Here is a 24100-nt window from a genome sequence, read left to right as displayed (position 1 = left end):
ACCAGTTCATTTCATTTAAGGGGGAATCCCAAAACAAAAATAAAAGTTAACGTTGTTATTTATTTACCACCAAATAAAGCACGTAATTGGTTTTTGTTCGACTAAAATTTAATTTTAGCATATTTTATTTGAAAAGATAACATTAAAACTGCAACTCAGGGGAATTTGCACAAATTTGATGGAATACATTTAGTAAAATCGTAGTGCTTTAGGAAACATTTCAATAAACATTCCAATTTTGAATGCACACAAACATTTTTAAAACCAATTACACAGTTACCGCGCTAGCAATTTGATAATGTAGTTACATTTAGGACGGTTATACACGTGAAGAATGCAATTTCTGGTAGGGTCACAAAGAGTAGTAGTTCACAACAGCGATTGGAAAAAGCTCAAAAAACACAGAGTTAGACTAGACTACGAATTTGCAAGGTTTTTTCCTAACTGTTCTACACGCGCTACGTTATCAATCTTGTTCCCAATGAAAAATCTAAATCTGCAAACAAACCTCTTTCCCGTCGAGCCCTTAACTTAATTGACGATCCAATAATGCACTCAGCTACCAACAACTCGACTATTTCAACGCTACCTCTACACTACTCATTACTCTATTTCTTCTAAATTTGTTCTCTTTTCTAGCAGTAAAAAGATTTGGAAAAAACCGTTTTGTCTCCGTTTGTGTTCGATTAGTCTTAAAAATTGCTAATACTATTTCGCTACCATTCATCAAAATGCAACCTGACCTTGCCCGTGCTCAACTACTATCGATAGTTTACGTATACTTAACATGTTTTCGTTCACTTTCCTTTTGCAATTCAACCGTTTCGAAAAAGTCTCGTGTATAGTTTTGAACTGGAATTTTAACACTACTTTTGATGTCTTTGGCTTCTGTTTTTGCTTTGTATGCTTTCAACTCTTACAGCTAAAAATTGAGTTATCGTAACACGTTTGCAACAGTTATGCTGTTTTTGGTTTTGGTTATAGGTTTTTGATTAAACATTCTTTGGTTTTTGATTTTTTCGTATGAGAGTGTGGGTATCAATTCGCTACAAAAGAGTTGCATTTGTAAAAAATTCAAGTCTAACGATTTGCTTCAATAAATTCCTTGTTCCAATTGCAGATTGATTGGAATCAGATGGCTGATCTGATGACTCTGGTTCTTGTTTGTCTTCGATTTATGAGTACCCTGTGTTTTCAAATAGTTGATTTTTGTTAAATAAAAAGTACAGTACATGTTGATGAGGTTAAAGTTATAGAGAAAGTACATATAATATGTTTTTAAAGTAAGCTAAAATTTCTTTTTGAATATAAACATTTAAAAGTTAACAAAAAAAATCGACCCGTTATTCATTATTAAATAAAATATAAAAAAATTCAGTTTTTAAACCCTATTTTACTTATTTAAAAACGACCTGAAGTTTCAAGTCTCTCTTTCATAATAAATCTATGAACTAAGTGAGTAGTTTGGCCTTTCGACTATGTACTGTACTAGATTATGTTGCTACGACTCTTCTATAGACCATTATCAGCAGAATTTGTAATTCCATTGGACAGCCAGATCCTCTAGCGCTCTGGTTAACTAAAGTACTTGAGTCCCGCAATCAGCATAAACTTCTCAATAAATAGCTCCGAGTCCAGGACAGCAATGTGAGCCGCTCTACCAATCAAAGTGTTGGCCGTGTGAGGCAGCGCATGATGGACATCAAAACGGGCCAAAGTCAGTTCTGGCCGGGCCAAAATCGGAGCGATTATATTGTGCACCATTTCCCTGGAAAGTAATTCTATTATAGTGACAAGTTTTAGATATTTCTGCTGTCATAATCACCTGTAAATGGTGCCCAACGAGGAGCTATCCCTCATGGCCGCCTTGCAAAGTTCCAAGCGTGCCGAATGCGCTGGAACATAGCGATCCTGGCTAGATCCGCAGAGCAGGATGTTCTTGAAGTGATGGAGGGTGCTTCTCTGGCTCAGCCTGTACAGGAAACAATTTCGCATGTCGGTGGTGTCTCGCATGCAAAGCTGCAACAGGGAACCCGACTTCTTCCACTTTTGCATGAACCACATGCCTAGGGGAGAAGGGATAGCAATTGCGTTTAAATTAATGAAGGTTTTACTTTGTTTTGCCTTACCCATGTTGACTAATCCGCTCGTGTTGTAAAGTGTTCCCAAGTGTGGTCCTGATAGCGACAGGAAGGTGTGCAGTCGCGGCAGAAGGGGTCTCATTTGGGGCCTGGCCAAGGCACTCCTTACTATAATCGTGCCCAGCGAGTGGGCCACAAATGAGATGCGAGCGGGATTCAGAGCGCAGCTATCGATATGGTAGAGTATCTCGGTTACCAGCCTACAAAATGATAGTTCAAATTTATGAGGTAACAAAATATAATTTCTATAAACTATATGTTTTTATTAATTGCTTTATTTAAGTGAATAAACTAAAACCAAACTTTGAACTTACCGATCAGTCATGGTGTCAAAGTCTGAGAAGGTGTCCCCCTGATTTCTCTCCGACATGAGAAACTCGAGATTCACCCCGGGCAAGCCCAGCTCCAGGTAGGTGCGCACCAGCCTCAGATCCGCCGAGTTGCCATCCAATCCGTGGACACAAATCACGAGGTGCATTCCGTTGGGCGAGAATGCGCGGTATTCGTCACTGATGTAGAAGTACGGAAGTTCCGAGGCCAGCTGAACGTAATCGGAGTATATGCTCCCCTGATATTTGATCTGCTTCCGGAACTCCTCGCGATACTTTTCGAACTCCAGCAGGGAGATGCTGGGAGGAGCCTCTTGGACGGCGGACGCCACTTGTCCCTTGCGCTTGTGCTTCGAAATGGTATTGGAACCATTTGCCTGCTTGGCAGCTCTCACTTGGCCATTGGAGTTCTCCTTGTTCTCATCTTGTTCCTGGTCCAATCCGTTCTCTAAGCCATTACCATTGACTGCATGGGATTTGCATTGGTGACTTAAGGGATTGGGATTGGGAAGGTTCTGCGGTCTCTTTAACTCGGCCAGGCTGTGGGACTTGAGAACTGGCTTATTGCTAAAGATGGCTGGCGTGGAGATCGGACGCAGTGACTCATAGATGTGGTACACTGGATTGTCAATGGCACCCACGGGCTGGCGTTCCTTAAGTGGAGGTGGCAGGTGACACGAGACCACCTTGGCTTTTCCCGCCGGAGGAAGGGCAGCTGGAGCAGGAGCTGGCAGCGGAGCAGGTGCTATTGGAGCCACGGGAGCGGGTTCCGGTGGTGGGTCCCTGAACTCATCAGGTGGCGGTGGAGCCAGGACCAAGGCCATCTCCGTTTCCTGATCCTGAAACTGCTGCGGAGGCGGCAAACACACCGCATCCAATGGCTGCATGTCCTTCAGACTCGTGATGTCGAAATCCGACTTGGACTTCTCGCACTTGGCGGAGGAGGAGGCAGTCTTGTGGCGATTCCTCCTCGGTGGCGGATCCATTTCCTCCACCTCTGTGGACTCACCGTTGGGCAGCTGACGCAGTCTGTCCAGTTGGAAGCGGGAACGCTCCCGTTTGATGTTCACCGTCACCGATGAGATCTTCTTGTGCACTTCGGTCTGCTGGCGCGCAGGAGTTCGACTTTGACTGGAGGATCCTGCGCCGGCGGCCTGTCTCTTCCGGGTCTTGTGCGGATGCTGCTGTTGCAGCTGCTGCTGCTCGAGGACCTTCTGCAGGCGCAACCTCAACTGCTCGCCGTTCAGACGGGTCTCCATGGCCATGCCCATGCCCAAGTTGAGTTGCGTGTGCCTCTGGCGGTTGGTGAGACCCGTACTGGTGATGGTATCCGGACTGGAAATGGCCAGGGAACTCCGCCGACTGCTCACCCAGCCACTCTCCTCGCTCAGCGACGAAGTGGAGTTGCTCCTCTGCCGCCTCAACTGGGAGTCCGAGTCGAATTCCGGTGGAGGAGCCAGATTGGGCAGGGACTCACTGAAACCACTGGTGTTGGGATCGCTGCTGGTGGTGTTGTTGTTACTCGTTCCATTGCCAGCGCCCTCCAAGCGAAAGGGAACGCTATTCGAGCTGAGCATCTGGAGCTTCTGCATCATGTCGCTCTCGGAGCTGCTGGACTCCTTCCTCAGTTGACCCTGCCGCAGCATCTCCTTGATATCGGATACCCTCACCCTGGCAATCTCTACAGCCCGGGGAATCTGGGAGGAACTGCTCCTGGGCATGGTGGTGTGCTGACTCGGAGGAGGCGGTGGATAGGAGTTTCTCGGGGGAACCATGGACTTGGGCAGTGAGTTGTAACCATTGGTGCTTGGCTGCTGCTGCTGCTGCTGGGAAACCTGCTGCTGTTGATGTTGCTTGGGGGGATTCAGTAGCTTGATCTCGTGCAGATAGTCGAACTTGCCATACCGCTGCCGAAACTCGCAGATATTCCTCATCAGATCGTCCGCCTGAAGTCTGGGCAGAGTGTGGTTATTGGTCGTGGTCACCGGATTGGAGGTCATGCCCTCGCAACCGTCCAGTTGGTCCAGGGATTTGCTGTGACGCGCCGGCACACTGGCGTCCAGATCGAGGTCCTCCAGCAGACCGGTCACCGAATGCCTGGACAAGTTGTGGCGCAGAGTGGGAGTAGCTGTCACTTCCGCAGGGGCCTCCTTGCTGGGAGCAATGGTCAGGCTCGCCTGCAGGACCTCCCCACCCAAAGCGAATCTCGGCGTGATCACACATTTGGCATGCGGATGCGCCGGACCCGATCCATTGGTCTGCGGATAATCGTAGTCGAAGTGGCAGGCCAGGCAGTCCTTGATTCCGTTCAAACTGCTGCTCGAGTGGGTCTTGTCCACCTTCTTCTTCTGGCCACCGACCACGGAGATGGTTTCATCCAGCTGGGGATCGCTGCCCGATCTCCGCCTGGCATAGGTGCTGTTCGGGTTCACATAGCGATCCTCGAAGATCAGGGGCAGCGAGGAGGCATCGCCGTCGATGGGAGTGCAGTGAACGGGAAGCGGCGGCAGGGATTGCAGGTAGCGACTCCTCCGGGCCAACTCCGCGATGGCCACGTATCCTTGACAGTGACTCGTCGCCGGGGATCCGTTGGTCTGATCCTGGCAACCGGCAGCAGCCGCATGTCTCGGCTGCTCCAGCACAAAGAAACCCTCGGCGAAGCGACGTACCCTGAGTATGTGGTGCTTCCTGGCCAGCAGTGTGTGCACCGCCGTCGAGGATCTGGAGGCCAGGAGCACCCTTCGCCACCAGAATATGCTCTCCGCACACAGCTGAGCTATGTCCGAATTGGCCCGAATGGCGAAGTCATCCTCCGCCTCCAACTGCTTGGCCTGGTCCAGCAGAAGTTGCAGTCTTTCTCCCGTGTCGTTCTCCCTCAGAGGAGGCGAGCCAATCTGCGAGTTTATGCTCGGAGGTAACACTGTACTGAACTCGTTGAGAGTCGCCTTCAGTTGCTCAATGGCGCCTAGGAAAAGGGATGTTTAATTTATTATTATTTAATAATAATATAATATATAATTTATTATGTGCGAAATACACAACAATCATTTCTTTCATATATTTATAACCAAAATAAATATTTTTTACCAATTAAATATTTAAAATATATATATTTTCATCACCCTTACCTAAAAGCAAGCAGCAGATCTCTCGGTGAATGGCTCGGGATTGCACCAGCCTGCCCGCAGGACCTCCGCTGCACTTGGTGGTGCCTCCAATTTGGGGTCCAAAGAACACCGCCTCCAGGGGTCCTGGCGAAGTGTTTCCCCTGCAGCTCAGCTTGCCCGCACTCCACGGCTTCGAGCTGCGAGGGGCACTAAAATACAGAGAGGGCCGTAAAAAATGCACTATTACTTTTAATGGATACGAAACATCCAGTTCATATCTACCATTTAAAGATACACATAAAAGGAGAAAAGGAATAGCGACGGACGGACGAATGGACAGATACATAAAGCAAGCTCTCCTGGCCACAGAAACTACACCAACTACGTGAACCGAGCGAGTCGAGTACGGATTTTACACATGAGGGGTTCTTACCAGAATTTCATATACGAGAACATGCTTTTCCTGCAACCGCAACAAGTTTTCAGTGTTGAATTGGTCAAGTTTGATCCGTTAATTAGTGATATTGGTATGGTATATATATTTTGGGTTTATATCGATATCGTTGGAGCGCAAAGAATGAGATAAATGAATCGCAGGTTATAGAAAATGAAATTGGTTGACTTAAAATTGTAGCTAAACAACAATAAAGTTGGAGTGACGATGTCAGAAATAATTTTCTGAGAAATTAACTAAGTTGGTAGGTAAACAAAAATAAATTTTGAAATTATTTCATCGACAGTAAATCTAAAAGCTGGTAAGGCAATGAAATATATTTACAATTCAGATATAAGACGAAATAAAAACACTAAAAGGAAAGAAGTAAAGATATGTACAATAAAATCTATGAACTAGAAAGGCATATAAATAAATTGAATTTTTACTTATTATAATATAACTAATCAAACCAAATGTTAATTCAACATAAATGCAATGGCTTAAAATTTGTAATGACCATTATTACAACATTCCGGCTATAAAACTTTAAAAGGACCTCTTTAATAAAGGAACTAAAAAATATATATTTAATGCAAACTATTCTCAAATGGGTATTGAAAAGAGCATTCTATTTTTAAAGCTTTAGTAAAACCCTTTAAAATTAAAGAAAGAACTATAAGAATGATGGGGTGTTATTATTATTCCTTGCCCGTAATCCGAAAAAGTTTTCAATGGACAAACCAAAGCAAGTCGGCTTCAAAAGATTTAATCCCCAAAAACTTTAAAGTTTCTCCCCCGAAAATCCGCTGGTAAACCAATCCGACTCCGAGCATGATTGGGCCCCAGCCTGCCGAGATAATCAGGCAATTTACGGCCCGCTCACGAGGATGAAAGCTGCAGGGATTGGCGGGCTGTAATCAGCGAGATTATTCCACATCGGGGCAAAGGCCAAGGTCAACAAGGAATTCCAGAGCCCGATGAGATGATATTTTATTCATACGAGTGAGATAGACTCAACTGCGGGCTCCGAGTCAATTTCAAATTCCGTTTAATATTTTGTTTGCCAAAGGATTCCGTACGAGGACCTCAAATTGCTACTCCAACTAGAGAACGGGGCTCGGAGAGCGGCGAAGGATTTGTACTCGAAAATTGCCGACAACTTTTAGCCATACAAAACAGATTAAAGAATTACGTGGGGCAAAAAAAAAAATGGTAAACTTTCGTCAGGGAAATAAGAGGAAAATGCCAGCAGAGGATACAAAACTTTTACGGAATCAAATGGCGTAAGAATTGACTCTGCAGCATTAAGTTGTAGGTCTGCGCCAAGGATCTGGCCACGCCCCCCCGGATCCTGGAACGCCTCTGCGTCTTGTTAGCCGTGCAAGTTTTTGTGTTGTGTACTTTTTTCTGTCCCAGACTTTTTCTCCCTGCAGGAGCCAAAGGACAATTGCATTGCGAGAGTCATTAAAATTTATGCCTCGACATTTTTTTTTGTATTCTCTGCTTTTGTATGCACAGTGGGCAGTGAAGGGGGCGGGGAAAATGTTGAGCCTGTGTGCAATTTTAATGAGTTGGAAATGATTTGTGCGGGTAACTGGCCGCCAGTTGCCTACGAAATTCCCCTGCTCCGCTGATACTGCAGTCCCCACGCAACAGGACACGATAAAAGGGGGCCTGCCACGCCCCCTGTCCCCTCGCCCGCCCACGCAGCGGGTTCAATTTACCGTGAAAAATATGACTATATCAACGTTGACATTAGAGATCATGTTGTCATCTTCACTCTGCATCTCCTCCATCGCCTGACACTTGAACCTATAACTACACTTGGAAAATTTGTCCTACTTATTCTCTAAATTCTGTAAATCAGAATGTCGCGTTTGATTTATAGAACTCCATGGATATAAATTGAAGTGGTCGCAAAAAGGCAAGAAAATTCATTTGTTCTTAAGGTTCATAACTCGTTTCGGTTTTTGTGGAACTCAACTTTTGAATAAATCTTTTCACTGTTCTATAAGGAAATATAAACATTCTTACTAAAAGTGTTTTTACAAAGAAATGTGTGCAATATATATCTCAGATGTATACATTTTTAAATTAATTTTTTAATTATTTGAGGTAAACTAAGAAGCTTGTGAATATTTATTATTGATAATGTGCCAGCTGTTCATCCCATTTAAATTGTTGTACTTTCAGAAGCATTCTGTATATTACATTCAAACGTTTCTATAAGTACACCCTAAGTACATGGGTTGTTTTTCCGAGTGTACCCCGGGCCCACCTCCCCCACTACTCACTTGATGTATGGCTGATGGAGGGCGACGAGGCTGGCATGGATGCCCACACTGATGGCCGCCAAGTGGAAGTAGTCGAACAGCACCGGCAGATGGTAATGAAGGCCACGTCCCGGATGGAAGTTCAGCTGCAGGTTCCTCGTGGAGGCCAGTGTCAACGTGGAGCTGCCGGATCCGGAGAAGCTGCCCATTCCACTGCCGCCTCCATTGCCATTCAGGCTGCTCGAGCCGTTCTGCTCGCCGAACCAGAGCTCCAGCTGCAGGGAGAACTCGGCCCGTTCAATGGACTCCTTCAGGTGACGACTGTCAACTGCAAAGAGGGGGAGAAAAGGAGGAGAAAAATTGAGAATCCATCTTGAGGTTGAGTGAACTGCAAATCCCCGGGATAAATGCGGCAGAAAATCCTGCATGCAAACATCCTATAAAAACCCAGGCCCAGGCCGCACCCTACCCCTCCCAGAAGTCAAATTCAATTCCGTCTCTGGCTTATTTGTTTTCCTATTGATTTTCGTTTAGTTCGGAATAGAATAGTGGCAAGTGGGTGGCTTGGGGTAGGTTCGCCCAAAACCCCGGCACAAAATGGGTTAATGTCCATGTAGTTGTGCATGCGACAAAAACAAATCAAAATTCTGCGAAGACCGCAAATCGTTGGCCGGAAACCAAGTGAATCGATGACTCAGGAAAATGTTGTCCTAGTTGTGAGCTCTTGTGTTTGCGAACTCAATCAATTAGGTTTCATTGTCAATTCGAAACAGATGTCCAAGCATTAAATATTTATATGTTTACGTTTTTGCATGTTGGCTTAACAAAAACAAAGCTACAAATTAATTAAATTCTGGTTTACTAACAAAGTTATTTGTATATTCTAAGTATAAAGGCTCCTAAAATGAGACAATAGCCTTTTAAACAGATAAAGTTAGATCGAAATTGTTATATGTGGCTTCTTGAAACTTAAGATTCATTGTTTTCTCCTCCGGATGCTGACACTCCTGTTCCATATTCAACAAGTGAGCTTAACTTAATCGCAGCCGCCCACATTGCTGTATTTCATCAATACCTGCGATTATTCCACCTGCCACTCCATAATAATAACCATCTGAGTTTACCAATGTTCTTCCGCACCCCTCGAGTCTACCTTTTCTACCTATTGCCTTCTGTAGGTCCATAATCCCCACCCAACTGGTTTCCGAGCTGAAAATGTTAATCAAATTCAATTTGCTCCACATGTCGATGGTGGTTTATGGGGCAGCTACTTAGGATTCCTGCCACCTGCCTCCCCGTGGCAATCCCGATTGCGGGGGCCATAAAATTCATTTGTTTTCATAAAATAAGGATTTATCCAGAGCAAAAGGCAATAAAAAGAGCAAGGGAGAGCCCGCAGCTTCTCTTTCGCTTGTTGAGATTTGCTTAGGTCCGCCGCATCACTCATCCGCCATGTGGACCGTGGTGACAATTGCTTTTGGCCGGAAAAATGTAAATGCCGAGGATTTCACAAGGGTCTCCGCTGGCCGACACAGTTTATTTTATTGTCTGCGGTGCAGTTACCCACTATGGCAACTATACGAGTATTCTGCGTGTGCGAAAGATAAATTGCACAGTTAGGAAAGCGGAAAAAGGGAAAAGTCGCAACAATCACAATCACACACATGCGAGGCATCAACAGCAGACTGAGAGCTGTCAACTGAAAAGTAACTTTTGTTTGCGGCTTTTTCTAGATTCTAGATTCTCCGCCACCGCCGGCGCACATGCTTGGGAAACTTGTCCAAATGAATTAATCACTTTACTCGGCAGCCAAGTGGATGATGTTTCCATTGTTGTTGAAGGATGCGGAGGCGAGAAAACAGAAGGAAAACAATAAGGATTGGGGAGTTGGCAAAAGGATACATCGAGGGGTTTTAGCCGTCCATCAAGTGCTCATCACTCTCGCACTTTTTTCCCACAGAGAATATTGCCAGCGCCTTGAAATATCTTGCCGCTCGTTTGTTTCTTTACACAATACCCATAAATATGCGAATAAATATATCTTTTTATATTTTTATCCAACACTTCCATTCGCTGGCGGCGCGTGTGTACACATTTCCACATTTTGTAGCCGTGAAAATTTATTTTCAATTTTCTTTTTTCGCCGCTTTTTTTGTTTTTTGCCGCGTTAAGTTTTTATGAGGTTTTTATGGTGTTTTATGGTGCAGTAACCCTGTATAAAAATTCTTTTTTGATATGATTGTTTTATAAACAGATATTACTTGAGTAAATGTTTTACGAGGTTATAATATGTTTACCACAGAACTCTTTCCAAATTGTGTGCCCTCATCTTGTGCAATCTATAACTAAATTGTTTACTTTGTGTTCCGCCTTACACTTGGCCTTCTGCCTTCTATTCAGCCTGCTATTTTCATTTTATTAACAAAAACTGGGTCAATATGTGGGCCAAGTTGTTCCTTTGGTTCCCTTAAGGAGTTCTCAACTTGCCGTAATTGCATTGCTGGGAGGGCAGCAGAAATCCTTTTAGCTGCAGTCAGCGATAAATGCAATTAGGTGGAAATTCCCCAGCTGAAGTTTGGGTCCTGCCATACGTCTTCGGCATCTGTCCCTTGTGGTCGTCAACTCCATCGCCATCGCTGGACCCACCGAGCATTCCCCAAAGCTCAAAAGTTTCTTTTTTGGCCAGAGCCCGAACTTTGTCCGGTCCCTGACAATTTGATTTATATTTCCAATCGAACAATAAACTCATTTCGACTGCGAAAGTTTCGCTGTCCGCTGACTGAACGAGTGATTTGGTGTCTGGTTACCCGCGTTGGGTGGCTTTTTTCCCGGTTTGCCACCAAAATGCCACCAATGCGGCTACGGGGAATTCCCGGCATTCTTGGCACTCGCCAAAGAGCACATTTCTAGCTTAGCCTGCTCGACAAATTTTCTCGGCATTGTTATTATTTAATTTGTGGCTTTTAAAATGCCTAATTATTTTTGTGAAATTTAGAAACCATTCGACTTATTTTGATTGAAATTAGAATAAACATGTTTGCTATCTATACTAATATTATAAAGAGGTAAAATTTGTTTGTTTGTTTGTTTGTTTGTTTGTTTGTTTGCAGGGAATAGGCTCCTGAACTACTGGTCCGATTTAAAAAATTCTTTCACCGATAGAATGCTATATTATCGTGGAGTTAAATAGGCTATAATTTATTTTGAAAAAAATTAGGGATCCGTAAGAAAATTGCAATATTGTCGCATATAAAGTGAGTTGCTACCTCATCACACTGACAAACACGCTCCCATAGCATTTTAACTCAATTTTTGTGTTCACTGTGAAATTGTGAAAAAAAAGAATTTTTATTCAATTTAAGTTGAACTGTGAAAATTATGTGGATCGTGCATTTGAGAATAAATTCACCACTCTGTCCATAGTCCAAAATGCTTAGAGGACGACGTGCAAACATTGGCCGCAGACATCCAAGCCAGCAGCCAGTATATTCACAAAACTTAAGCGAAGAAAGACAAATGAGCACATGGAGATCATTGGCATCATTCAATCGCATGGCATTCCAATATGACCCCACTGCGAACTACAGTGATAATGAAAATTTAGATATTGGACCAATGGCGACTATATACCGATATTGCAGTGCGTTAAAGTTTAAAAGAGAAACGGCTGGATTGTGCTGCGCAAGTGGAAAAGTCAAACTGGAAAAGTGTTAAATCACCATCTTTCTATACTTCCATATATTTGAAAAATGTTGCAACATTGACTTTTATGTTGTTAAATTGTGTTGACCAGCGAAGCGGACACAGGCCCTCTAGTAATACAATATAATTGTAGTGCAACTTATAGTAATGTTTATTTTAATTATATATTCCTGATTTAATCTTTGTAACTAAAAGCTAATAATTAATTTATTAGGAGACCACATACATGTTTTTTGTCTGAATAAATTAATTTTGATTTCCGCAGTTCCAGCTAGAAATTGTAATGTTTGTTGACACGTTTGTTTTCAATTTAAACAAACACTGCAATGCCAACAATGCGGAAGAACGCGTTGCCTTTTCGCATTCTTGGCAAACGGCTCTGCTACTCGAAAGTGCACTTTATGTGCTAGCCTACTTGGCCAATGGCCACCACTCTGCAAACAGAACACTAATATTTGACTTCCAAAAACACAAACACAAAAGCTACCTTTGATTTTTGCCAGAGGTTATTCACCTTTATTTTGGTAAAACTGAGTTAAATTTAATACCAAACTATTTTGGGAAATAGAAAATGTAAACTTAAACCTTACAAAATGTTCTTGCTTGAAAGAATATCTACTTATTTTTGGGGTATTTTTTTAAAGTATTTGTTAAGCATTATATATTTTTTAATTTTATAAAAATACAGTATTTTAAGTGCGCTTACCTAGTAAATGACTGCGAAAGTGAATGATGTCGCGCAGCGGCACCTCCTCGTTGCGGTAGAGTATCTGGAAGATGCGCGAGGCGCCGCTGCCGTTGATAACCGAGGCGGATGTGCAGCTGCCCCCCGAGGGCGGGTCGAGGAGGCGTGGCACTTCCCCCGGCGACAGCTGCTCCCCCCTCTCGCTGTCGCTGCTCCCATGGTCGGTGGCGCCCCCGTTCGCGTGTCCGTTCTGTTTGCCGCTTCCGCTCGCTTCCGGAATGCTCGTCTCCACCTGCACAGGCAACCGGGGTGAAACACGCAGGCCGCAGCGCACCTGGTACAACCTGTAAGCGGTGAGAGATTATAAAAAATCCATTTAATTAAATGTACTTTATCTATTGTGCCAACTATCGATTTAGCAGAAGCGTCGAGCTCTACTTAATAAATTGAAATGGCAATATCTTATCAATTTAAAAAAGAAAAGTTGTTTTGTAACTGTTAAAAAATGCTATAAATAAGAAAAATATTTTCTAGGATTTTAAAGAGGGAGCTTTTTCGTCTTCAGTCTTAAATATTACGTATACGTATAGTGTACAACAAAGCCTTCCTATTCACCAATAAATATTGATTAATTGTATATTTTCTCTTCGGGTTATCGTATTCCCTGTGTAATCCACTCGCTGTCAAAACATTTAAAGATCAGAAGTCCCCGATTCCCAGCAGTTTTGTCGGCCACTGACACCTCTGTCGTCAGCAGCTTCATTCGCAGTGACAGCCAAACAAAGGAAAATCAAGGAAAAACACATAAAAATCAGCCCAAACAATTGCTTTTCTTGCTTTTCTTTTCATTCACTGGCATTCGCACACGACTCGTGTGTATTTGCGCACATTTGATGGGAGCTTCGTTTTGTGATTCCTTTTTTTTATGTATTTTTAAAACACGAACTGCTGCCCGACGTTCGATTTCTTCAAGAGCAGCAGCAGCAGCAAATTGAAATCCCATAAACACTTGGCTGACAATTAGTGAGTGCTACGGTCACTACATAACCCCATGGCACCCACTTCCCAGCCCGCTTTTCCCTTTTCTGCTGCTGTTGATTGGTTGTGCAGTCTTTATTTGCTTATTGCACTGCATTCCGTTTTGTTTGCCCGACACTTCAAAGGTCTCCATGTGTGTGTGCTCAACAAATTGGACAAAAATTAACAATTTTATTTGAAACTTTTTGAGCCAACAGGCACTGGTTGACATGTGCAATGTCGCCATCGACCCGGATTTCTTCGGTGTTTGCACATAATTACAATGTGCAAATCACCATTGGTAATACTCAAAGATGTGAAATGCCGGTGCTGAATTTTAAAGACCTCAGTAAATTTAAAGCTTGCTCAAAGATAAACGCAATAATGCAGCAAACTTTTAAACAAATAGTACACTTTAGTAGACTGTTTTTATGAGCCAATCAAGAATTTGTTGCAAGAGAAGTTTAGTTTTTGTTACCCACTAAAAAGTGTTCACGAAATTACTGGAGACATTTAAAAGCCATTTCTATGGAAATTTTCTTCTTGACTACGCACTTGCTGGATAATCCATCAATTACCATGGCTCTGGAAAAAAGTTTCCCTGGTATTTACTTTTTCCTTTACATTTCTTTGGATGAATACATCACTGAGCTTGAGTGCTTTTAAACGTGGCGAGAGACTCACCCGCGCTGAAACAAATCCACATTGAAGAACTTGTGCAGCTCCACGGAGAATTCGATGGTGGCCTGCAGGTCGCCCATGGTTCCTTGACCGCCCAAAGGGATCCCTCTGCTTCTCCTGCTCCTTCTGCTGCTCCACAGCCTCCTCCTCCACTTGTGGTCGTCTCAAGTTGTCAGCAAGTTCATTGGCTCTTCCCTGGGAAAAGAAAAGGAACGCAAAAATTGCGATAAGTTTTTACTTTTATTTATGTTATTTGATTTTTTTGGCTCCAAATGCAGCGCCCACGGCAAAAGTGGCGTTGCAGCGCTGTGCCAAGTTCGATTGCCGTGCTCTCAATAAATTTATTGGCAACTATTGACAGCTTGGGCAATTGATTGCCTCGTAATTGTGCGAGGAAACTGTGCCAAGTGGGCGATTTTCACCGGGCGCGCTTTATTGCCGCGGGTGTGGGCTGCCCCCAATGCAGAGAAAAAGTACTATCTAAATTGGTCATCGAAAAAGGATGTATTTTCCATAAAAATAGGTCAAAGTTGTAGTATTTCCCTGGCTGTTTTTAAACCCTTAAACCCTTAAATATTCATATGCTATCCGTTAACAGAATTAAAGCATGATAACTCTGTCGAATAATAAATTAAATAAATTATTTCTTTTTAAATATGGGAAGAAGTAATAGTAAAGGAAGTAATCATAATCATTGTTGGGGTTCTATTAAGTTAAGTAAGCTTATTTATTCACATAATGCTTGCATTTTGACACAGGAAAATGTAGAACTGATAAGGACATTTGTATTAAAAGGAGTTGAAACTACTTGGTTGACCACCATTCTTATCATTTTTCCTTTGTGTAGCAGGCTTTTCTATGTGTGTTTGTGTGTTCTGAGGTTAGCGGGTCAGCCACAACAACAGCAGCAACAAAGTAAGCCCAGAAATGGGGAAGCCCCGCCTCGATGTCAGTCGAATGGGGCCAAAAGCGAAAGGAAGACAACAACAGCAACCACAACAACAACAACAACGAAAACATCAGTAACAAAGACAACAATAACAACAACGTCGACGACAACTTTTAATCGCCCAAACAACAAAAGCTCCTTTCCTTCACGGCGAAAACGAGAGGGAAAGTCGGAAAAGTCGGGAAAGTCAGTCAGTCAGTCGCCTGTGAAGCCCACGCCTACAATAACATTAATGTGCTGCAGTTAATGCCACCCCTCGGCTTTTCCACCCACTCCTGGGTGACCTCGCTTGTTGACACAATGGAAGCGAGTCAAGAAAAGCGCTGCCGTTGCTGCTGCTGCTGCTGCTGCTTTCGCTTTCGCTCTCGCTTTTCCTTCTGCTGATGAAAGAGTTCGCCGTGCGGATTTTTAAGGATGGCCTGGCAAAGCGAACATGTCTGCTTTCCCCCCACCCAACAATGCCTGTCTGTTGTTTGCCTCATTGTCAATGTGGGTTAACCTAAGTGAGCCAAGAGATGGGTGGAGTGGTTGGGGTGGTGGGTTACACTACGATCTGAGGCATTATGGGAAGTTTCGATAATCAACCATTTAGCCTATTTATTTTAATAAATATCTTTGACGTATGGCAGTTTTTTGTTACAATTTATCAATGCACTAACGATATAGCATTTAATTAAAAATTTATTAATAAATAGAGATTATTTTTACTCAAAGAAAGATTTAAAGACCAAAGCTCGTATTTTTTCCCCGAATTCAGAGCTAAGCTAAACTTGATATCTAGATTTAAGTGACGAAGACTTACAGTTGCCAACCGCACTGTTCGGTTGCTGCAAGTGAAAGTGATGATGCCATTTGTTAGCAAAGTCCTTAAAGCGCTTGCTGCTGCCATCCTTGGTCCCCAATTGGTATCCCCGTTTCATCCCATGATGTATGGGCAAATGTTGTCGCTACATTTTGACTCACTTTGTCATTAAGTTTGCACCCACCCAGTTCTCGTTTTTGCTCGTCAAATATTTGTGCTCATGAATATGAAATGATTTTGACTGAGCATTTTCGTCATTGGCTTTTGAAAATTAAAAGCAAATTTGCCCGTTAGTTTTCCCCCACAGAAACAAGGGTCCTCAACTTTAAAACATTACGCATACGCCGCGTTGTCTAAAAGAGAAATTACCAAAAAGTACAATAACAACTAGGGAAACTGGGTCATCGCCAAAGTTCACGCAAAAAACGAATTGTGAACAAAGTGCCAACAATGACAGCACAAAGAATGAGAAATTTTTATATAGTATATATAAAACGGGAAGCGGAAACTTTTTAAAAAGCTCAACCAAAACACATTTGTGCATTGGATGAAGGGGAAGGAGGCGGAAAGCGGGATTCCAGTGGATTAACAATGGCAAAGCCGGGCCATAATGAGGATTTTTTGGCCGCAAAGGCGAACTGCATTTATCAAGTTTCTAATTGAAAACTGAAAACTGGCATAAAACAGCATTAGGACGTCAGAGGATAAAGTTTTCGGTGAATCAAGCGTTGTTTGCAAATTTGCCCAACTAAAATATAATAACAATAAACGAAATGGGCTGTGAACTATTCAATGCGTGGCGAGACCGCCAAGAGTACGCCATAAAAATAAAGCTGCAAAAGCCACTTGAGTCACTTATCGAAACAAAAGGCAGGCCAAGCAAACAGTTGCCAACAAAGACACAAAACCCAAACATGAGCCCGGCATTTCCGATCGCCGGCGCGTTTCCTCTAGCCTATCCCAACCGAAACTGTCGATGACAACGGCCTCATAAACGGGAGAAATCAAATCGTTCGTGCTTATCATCGTAATGATTATCCCTAATGTACCGGGGCGGGCGGGCAAGAAAGGACTTCCGCGCGAAGGAAATGAGAAAAGGGGCCGCCGTGGCCATCGCCATCGCCTAAAGTAAACCCACTTTGCGTTACGTGTGCCCTGAATTATCGCCGTCTGGCGAAAGTCCAAATGGCAGGAAAAATAGGGAGAAAAGGCGAGCTAAGGGCCGTCAATGGCAGACAAACGAGGATTGCTCGGCTTTCCTTTCCTTTCCTCTCCCTTCCAGATGAAGATAGCTTGGTGACCCCGACACGTTCTGTTTTTTTACGCCTCCCTGTCCCTCGGCTTGTTTTGATAAATACTATACTACAAACATATATGTATATATATACAGGGGGAGCCTTTATACATAAAACGCGGCGTGTGAATGTGTTAATGTCTAAGGTCGTCGTGGCCTGTTGATGAATGGAAAAGCTTTCATGTTCATATTTCAATTTAATGCCACAGGCCGGTCGGACTTCCTTTTGGGCCTCCTTTATTTTCGGCCCGGTTTCAAGGCCATAAATTCAATTAATTTCCTCTTCAAGTCTGACTTTATGATTGTGAAAAATTAATTAAAATATTTTGTACAGCTTCAAGCTGCTCGGATCAAAAAGATTGCGTTGCCCAGGCGACCAGAAGGTCCTTGAAAAATTAATAGGTTCTTCCCAGGAGCCCGATTACATTCATTAACGGCTTACATTGGCTACTTGTTGGCGCCGCCGACCTTTAAAACTTGTATTCAAAGCAACTTAAGTTATCCAACTCGGAGGTTGAAACATGATGTTTATCGCCTGTAACTTGAAACTCAGAAGAGGAAACTTTTTGTTGATTGTTATCCCAGTTGCTTCGAAACACACACAGTGAGCCCGGGGAAAAGCTCTTTCCCTCTGCTCTGGTTGTCCGGCAACTTTTGGTTACCTTTACCTCAAGCCCATTCCCATGACAACTTCCTTTTGCAGCCAGACTGAGCCGGAAATAGGCAATTTAATATCAGACAATTTCAACGACCGATTTGTTTGCCTGGGCAGTGAGTTCCACACCGAAACATGTGTTCTCCCATTAAATTATTCATCAACTCGGAAAGTTAAGCTGGCCGGGCTCTAACTCTGCTCTCCACATCTGCTCAGGAATCTCATAAAAAATGCCCTCGAGTGCCGACTTCGTCGCCGTCCATGAGCATGAAAATTATTTTCCCTGGCCTCCAAGCTCTTTCTTCGTCTATTGTGCACAATAAAACAAGTGGAAATGCTAAATATTCGAGTTCAGACTTAGAACTACCCAATGCAGTAATAAAAGTGTCGTATTGGGTCGCATTTACCAATCATTAGAAACCTGGGAAATATTTGCCATGACCTCTGATAAAAAAGGTACTTCTCCAAATAAAGAATTTGCTACTTGTTTAAAAATATAATTTATATATAGGTACTTCACTTTGAAATTTTGGGCCAGCTTTTCTTAAGTTTTACACAAAATGATTTGCTCTTCTCAGAAGTATTTAAGAAAATAATATATTTTATGAATAATATATAATATACATAATTATTATATATAACAATTTAATTTGCAATGTACTCTTGAAATACCCAATATACCCCTGCTACCCACTAATAATGAACAGCAAAATAACAACAGTTGCAGCTGACGGCGGCTAGGAGAGGCAAAGGGGCCAAGAGAGGGGTTCGGGCCGGGGTATCTTGGCCAAGTGCATCGCGTGCCCGGGGAAAAAAGCCAGGGGCGCTCGGGCGGGCCACTTGCTCACGTTCACGTGTCGAGGCCCAAAAAGGGTCCAGAGTCAGAGGGGCGGACAATAAAGGGCGAGCCGAACAACTCAAGTGCGCAGCCAACAATAACAAAGGAACCGGAGAGCCCGGGAAAGTTAGGAAAAAGGCAAGAGGAAAGGCGAAAGGCGAAAGGCAACCGCCTAACTGGTCTGGGAAACAGGACTTGTGGCGAGTGCAGGCAAGTGCAAGGAATTGGTCAACATTTATACGGGCCTCTCGTATTACACGTGGCATGCCCCACGTTGCAGCGGAAAATGGGTGGAAGGCGATTGAAATGTCTGGCGGTGGAAAATCGGGTTGGGAAATCTTGCGGCGCATCAAATGGAATTGAAGTGAAGGAAGCACGAATGAATGAAAGATTGCGCAGGGGCTCAAAAGAGCTTTGTGAAATGAAATGGAAACGAAGAGAGAGGAAAATGAAAGAGATCGGGAAAACTAATAAGATCCTGAGGAAAATGTCAAACTTAAGAAGATGCTTTAAAAATCTAAGGTTAAGGATTTTGAAACTCTAAAAAGAATCAATGTAAAGCTGGGTTCCCATTATAAATGTACCAAAAATATAATACTTTGAAAGGGAAGCTGGTATTTGCAGTCATTATTTGGAATATTGCAGAGAAACAGCAAATAAAACTCAGCTTCATTAAAATTCACGGCAAAACCACGTGCAATAAAGCAAACCGGCGAACATTGCCGGGAATTAGAACACAGAAAAAATAAAATACGGAAGCCTGAAATTGGAGAACCTGGCGCAGGATTATTAGAGGCACAGAGCATAGAAAACTCCCAACCCAACCAGCCCATGTTGGGATAATTAAATCAAATAAATTATTTATCAAGCCATGAAGGCTCCAATTCTGAAACTAGTGCGCTACATCGTAATTTGCTCAACTTTCTGCAGCATTTCCGAGCATACATGATGCATGGCATCTGCACAAGCCACCGGATGACTTAATTATATGCACCGAGCACCCACTTCCTCATTCCTCGTCCTCCACAACTCCACGGCTGCCCTCCTGATGAAGGACCCTTCCCACTTGGTTAACTCCAACAAAGCTCAACGAGTTGAGCATTGTGTAGAGCGAGTGGAGAGAAGGCACCGGCATGTGAGCACCTGAAGGACCTCTAGGGTCTGGACTCTCTAATGAAAATGGAGACTTGAATTGGCAGCAGACCGAATCGGAGGCGGCGGAGGAGGAGGTGCTGGGGTGCCCAGGAAGTCACGGGTTGGGGCGTGGAAAAATTGAATTGAGCCTTTTTATGCGACCAGACTGACGATGGATGGGGCCGCTGGAGACGGAACAGGATATTTCATTACATTTAAGCATGCATGGCTGAATGGCAGGATTCGGCGGGTGGTTGGGTGGTTGGGTGGTTAGTCGGGTCCGGGTTTTAGGGGCGGCTTAGATAGGGTAACGCCCACGTGGAAAAAATGGCAACATTGTTGAAATGTGCAAATATTGGCTCAAGTGACGGCAATAAAAGAGTGAACCCCGGCAAGTCGCTTGTCCTTTCCAACGGCCCTCGAGCACCTGAGGGTTATCCTTTTTATATGGTACTCAGTGTTCCCCGAATATCGGGTATGCTGAATATATTTAATGTGTGTAATTATTTGGGAGCTTTCATGTGAAGTAATTTTAGCATGAAAAGTTAAACAAATCACCTTTTCTATTCCTAGAAACTTAATACATTTCCTTAGTTGTAATGCTAATACCCAAAATGTAGGTCATTGAACTTTAGTTTTCTAAATTCACTTACTTCCTAACCATTCGAGTGCAGTAAATATTTATTCGGTAAACAAAATAGCGCCTCATGAAACCCAAAAGAGGATGCCTGGCAGTCTTAACCCGTGTTTGCCCAATTCCCAAACCATTACCCATCACGTCGCCTGGCATTTCATCAATTGATGTCCCTTTAGTGTTATCCCAACTTTAACCCTAAAAGCTCACGATTGTCGACAGCAATTTCAATTTCCCCATGATTGACAGCCCGAGCCCAGAGCAAAAACGCCTCTTTTTGCATAATTGCCTACCTGGCTGGGCAATATATGCAATGTGCATATAAATATACCTATATGGGGGTTAGCATATACGAATGTGGGTACATTTTTTTTTTAGAGCGCTCGTGTCACAGATCTCGTCAGGAAGAAGCTCTTAACCCCTGTCTGCCACTGTGCCTGTCACAGCCTCGTGTGTCTACTGCGGTTTGGTTTCGGTTCAGTTGAGTTCAGTTGGGTTGAGTTCAGTTGGGTTGAGTTGCGTTATGTTATGTTATGTTGGGCTTTTTGCGAGCTGCTTTGCGTTATGCGGCAGTTAACTGTGTCGTGACATGTGGCAAGCATAAAAGAACCGTAAAATGTCATGTTTGTTGTGGGCCGAAAACATGACGTGAAGTGGTCGAGATGGCGGGGAATACTGGAATAAGCCGGGCAGGCTGACGGGACCTGGCAGTACGATGACGACTCTCACAGTTGGCTGACATGTGACTCACGCATCGGCCAAAAGGTCCGACAAATGGGCGGGGTTCTGCGAATTGTGGCGGTGGTTTTGGCGGTGGTGGTGGTGGTGGTGGTGGTGGTGGGTTAATAGGTGGCCGTGTCGACACATAGCCAAATTACACTAGGCACGCAGGAAGGAAGCCGGAGAACCACAAGAAATTTCGGCAGCGGTAAGGATTTTTTAATAAAGTCGCAACATGAGTTGAGTTGAGTTAGTCATGCGAAGGTGGATGGAAGGTAAGAACGACCATGTTGCTTAATTAATCGATTTAGTATTTTGTTTAGAAAATACATCTGTGAAAGAATAAGCTCCTGTTTTTAGAAAATACCTGATAATCAAACGCCTCATAATGAAACTTAATGATAACTAATAAACAGATAATTAAAGTCATAGAAGACTAGAGTTAATATTATAAAATACAAACAATGAAAAACATAAAATATTACTGGTAATCTTAAAAATATACCATAATAATAATTATTTTAATACTGTTTTTTTGCGGTAATTAATAACTTTTCGTTTAATCCTTAATATGAATAAAAGTAATAGATTTTGTAGCACAGTGTTGAGCGCAGTTGTTACTCCCATTGATAGTCCCTGTTTAGTCCCTTTTTTGTTGACCATCAAATTTGCGAGCAAATGGGCCGTGCCCGTCCCGCAGCACCCGAAATTCGTTTTAATTAAATGCATCATAAATTCTAGCACATTTCAACTAGCGAAGGCCTGCCTCGGAAAAAAGATTCCACCGAATCGCACTTGTCACTCAGTTTTAAACACTTTTTCATTCCATTTTTGATTCACTTTTCTCTCGGGGCTTTTCGCTTGTTTTTTGTTGTTTGCGGAGGTTTTTGCCCTACAATCGTCGATGCCGATTTTTTGTCGCTCATTTTGTGTGGCCATGAAAAACGGAAAATTTATTTATACATTTTTGCGTTTGCCTCTGCGGGGCTTTGCGTATGAAATGTTTTTGCAATTTAAAAATAATTATCCCCCGAAAATGTTGTTTGCTCGAGGAATAACATGTAAATGCAGGAATATAATATGTTGTGGTTCGGGATAAAAATACCAAGTAATTGCAGGGGGAATTTCAAATTAGCATGTCCTCTTTTGGAGCGTATTTTTGGGAGCTTTAATAAAGTATAAAGTATGGAACGAACAGTTTTACAAAGTTAGCTTATCAACAAAAATGTCAAGGCAAGTAATTGTTGGCTTTCTGGAACTCATCCTTATGGCACAAAAATATCAACTGCGTTAGTTGGGAAATTAAAACTTGTTTGGCCCACTTTTGGTGTGCTCTTCATTTGGAGACCCCGTTCAAGGCTTCGGTCTGGGTAAAAATATCCCCTCGATTCGATGGGAATTTAAAAACATGGTGTCCTTTCTGGGGAGCCCTAAATTTAGGTGCTGCAGAGTGGGGCCATTGAATTAATTAGGCTGCGACAACGACGGGCACTTTAAGCGAGGGCGGTCAAGTGGTGGGAGTGGCACTCACACACACACACTCAGGCAAGTATTTTGCCCTAATTTTACTTTCTGCGATGCGATGCGATGTTATCAGGACACACACTTTGAGGGAAAAGGGAGCCAGCCGAAGAGACACGGCCCTCGCACAACTCACAGCTCTCTCTTTTATTTTTTAAGCCATCCCGATGTCATAATTTACGCACTTCTTCATCTGCCTCCGGATTATTCGCACTGCCCGGTGGACATTTCCCCGCTCTGCCTTCCGGCTAATGAAATTAAAGTGCAAAAACCGAAAAACCGCAGGAACCGAGCGTTACAACGAACGGAACTGTTATGATATTTTCTTTTTTCGGCTCGTGTTCGCAACGTGTTCGAGAATTTCCACCGCTCAACGCACGTCCGCACCGGGAAAATGTCTACAACCAACTGACGGAGACACTGCGCCGGAAAATGAGCACCGAGAACTGGGAATCGAGAATCGGGAAACGAGAAACGAGAATTGAGAACGCACCACGGAATGCGTCGTCGGGTGAATTGTTCTTCGTGCTCTTGGCCGTGTTTTTTGCCATCAGATAAATTCAATTTCCTTTTTTTATCCGTAAGAGAAGAGTGTAAGAGCATGGACTTTTTCTAAGCATTTCTCTTGGCCAAGATTGAAATAGCTGCAGCTGGGCGAAGACTGATTGATGGGAATTTAAATGTTCTGGCTATGACGGGTGATAAGTGATTGATTAATTGGCCCAAATGATGTGGCATTAAAATTTCCAGTGAAATTGAAAGTGTTAATTCCAAGAAAATCAGCTAATAAATGTTTGTGGTTAAGTGATTAAGTATTATAGGTGTTAAATTTGATTTTAATTCATTATAGATCGCGTAGGTTATTTTTAATATAGGCATATATCATACTATCTTTCCTTACAACAAAATATATAATATAAATATTTATTTTACAATAGATCCTCGAATATATCTGTATACTTTTAACTTGGTTTTTATTGGCTATTAAAATGATTCATTTTTATTTTTTGAACGTATTTAGTTTACTTTAAAAGTAACCTGTTCGTGCATTGCCTAAAAGTGCAAATGCTACTCATAGTCCATTGTGCTGCCCCACCAGCTGATTTCTCTTCAGGATATCCTCTCCTCAGGAAATTCATGCGCATGCGCTCCCTTTGTCCTGGCGCTCAAACAACGTCTCGC

The 24100-nt window shown here is 43.1% G+C and overlaps 1 protein-coding gene across 3 annotated transcripts; it reads right to left on the bottom strand.

Annotated features, from left to right (window-relative positions):
- Nucleotides 1-86: 86 nt before the first annotated feature.
- LOC108100351 lies at nucleotides 87-23311 on the bottom strand. Of its 3 annotated transcripts, none has more exons than XM_017204184.2 (10): nucleotides 23055-23311; nucleotides 14375-14566; nucleotides 12695-13017; nucleotides 8308-8614; nucleotides 6011-6040; nucleotides 5599-5786; nucleotides 2456-5435; nucleotides 2130-2341; nucleotides 1826-2066; nucleotides 87-1768 (listed from the first exon to the last, which is right to left on the bottom strand). In XM_017204184.2, the coding sequence occupies exons 2-10, from the start codon at nucleotides 14449-14451 to the stop codon at nucleotides 1576-1578; spliced, it is 4551 nt and encodes a 1516-aa protein (XP_017059673.1). In that variant the 5' UTR covers nucleotides 14452-14566; nucleotides 23055-23311; the 3' UTR covers nucleotides 87-1575. The 3 variants fall into 3 exon arrangements, with proteins under 3 accessions (XP_017059673.1, XP_017059672.1, XP_017059674.1); XM_017204183.2 differs by having other exon boundaries at nucleotides 23104-23311; XM_017204185.2 differs by lacking the exon at nucleotides 6011-6040 and having other exon boundaries at nucleotides 23104-23311.
- Nucleotides 23312-24100: the final 789 nt, after the last annotated feature.

The sequence above is a fragment of the Drosophila ficusphila genome, unplaced genomic scaffold, assembly GCF_018152265.1.
Source record: "Drosophila ficusphila isolate 14025-0441.05 unplaced genomic scaffold, ASM1815226v1 contig_286, whole genome shotgun sequence".
Taxonomy (NCBI): Eukaryota; Metazoa; Arthropoda; class Insecta; order Diptera; family Drosophilidae; genus Drosophila; species Drosophila ficusphila.
This window is presented reverse-complemented; position numbering and strand designations above follow the sequence as displayed.

What these genes read in the sequence shown, in the direction of transcription:
- LOC108100351 (XM_017204184.2), bottom strand. Translation starts at nt 14,451, where the DNA reads ATGGGCGACCTGCAGGCCACCATCGAATTCTCCGTGGAGCTGCACAAG. An exon ending in GTGGATTTGTTTCAGCGCGG is followed by an intron (nt 13,018 to 14,374) that starts GTGAGTCTCTCG and finishes CACCGCTTACAG; the next exon opens with GTTGTACCAGGTGCGCTGCG. An exon ending in TTCTCGTATATGAAATTCTG is followed by an intron (nt 5,787 to 6,010) that starts GTAAGAACCCCT and finishes TCTGTATTTTAG; the next exon opens with TGCCCCTCGCAGCTCGAAGC.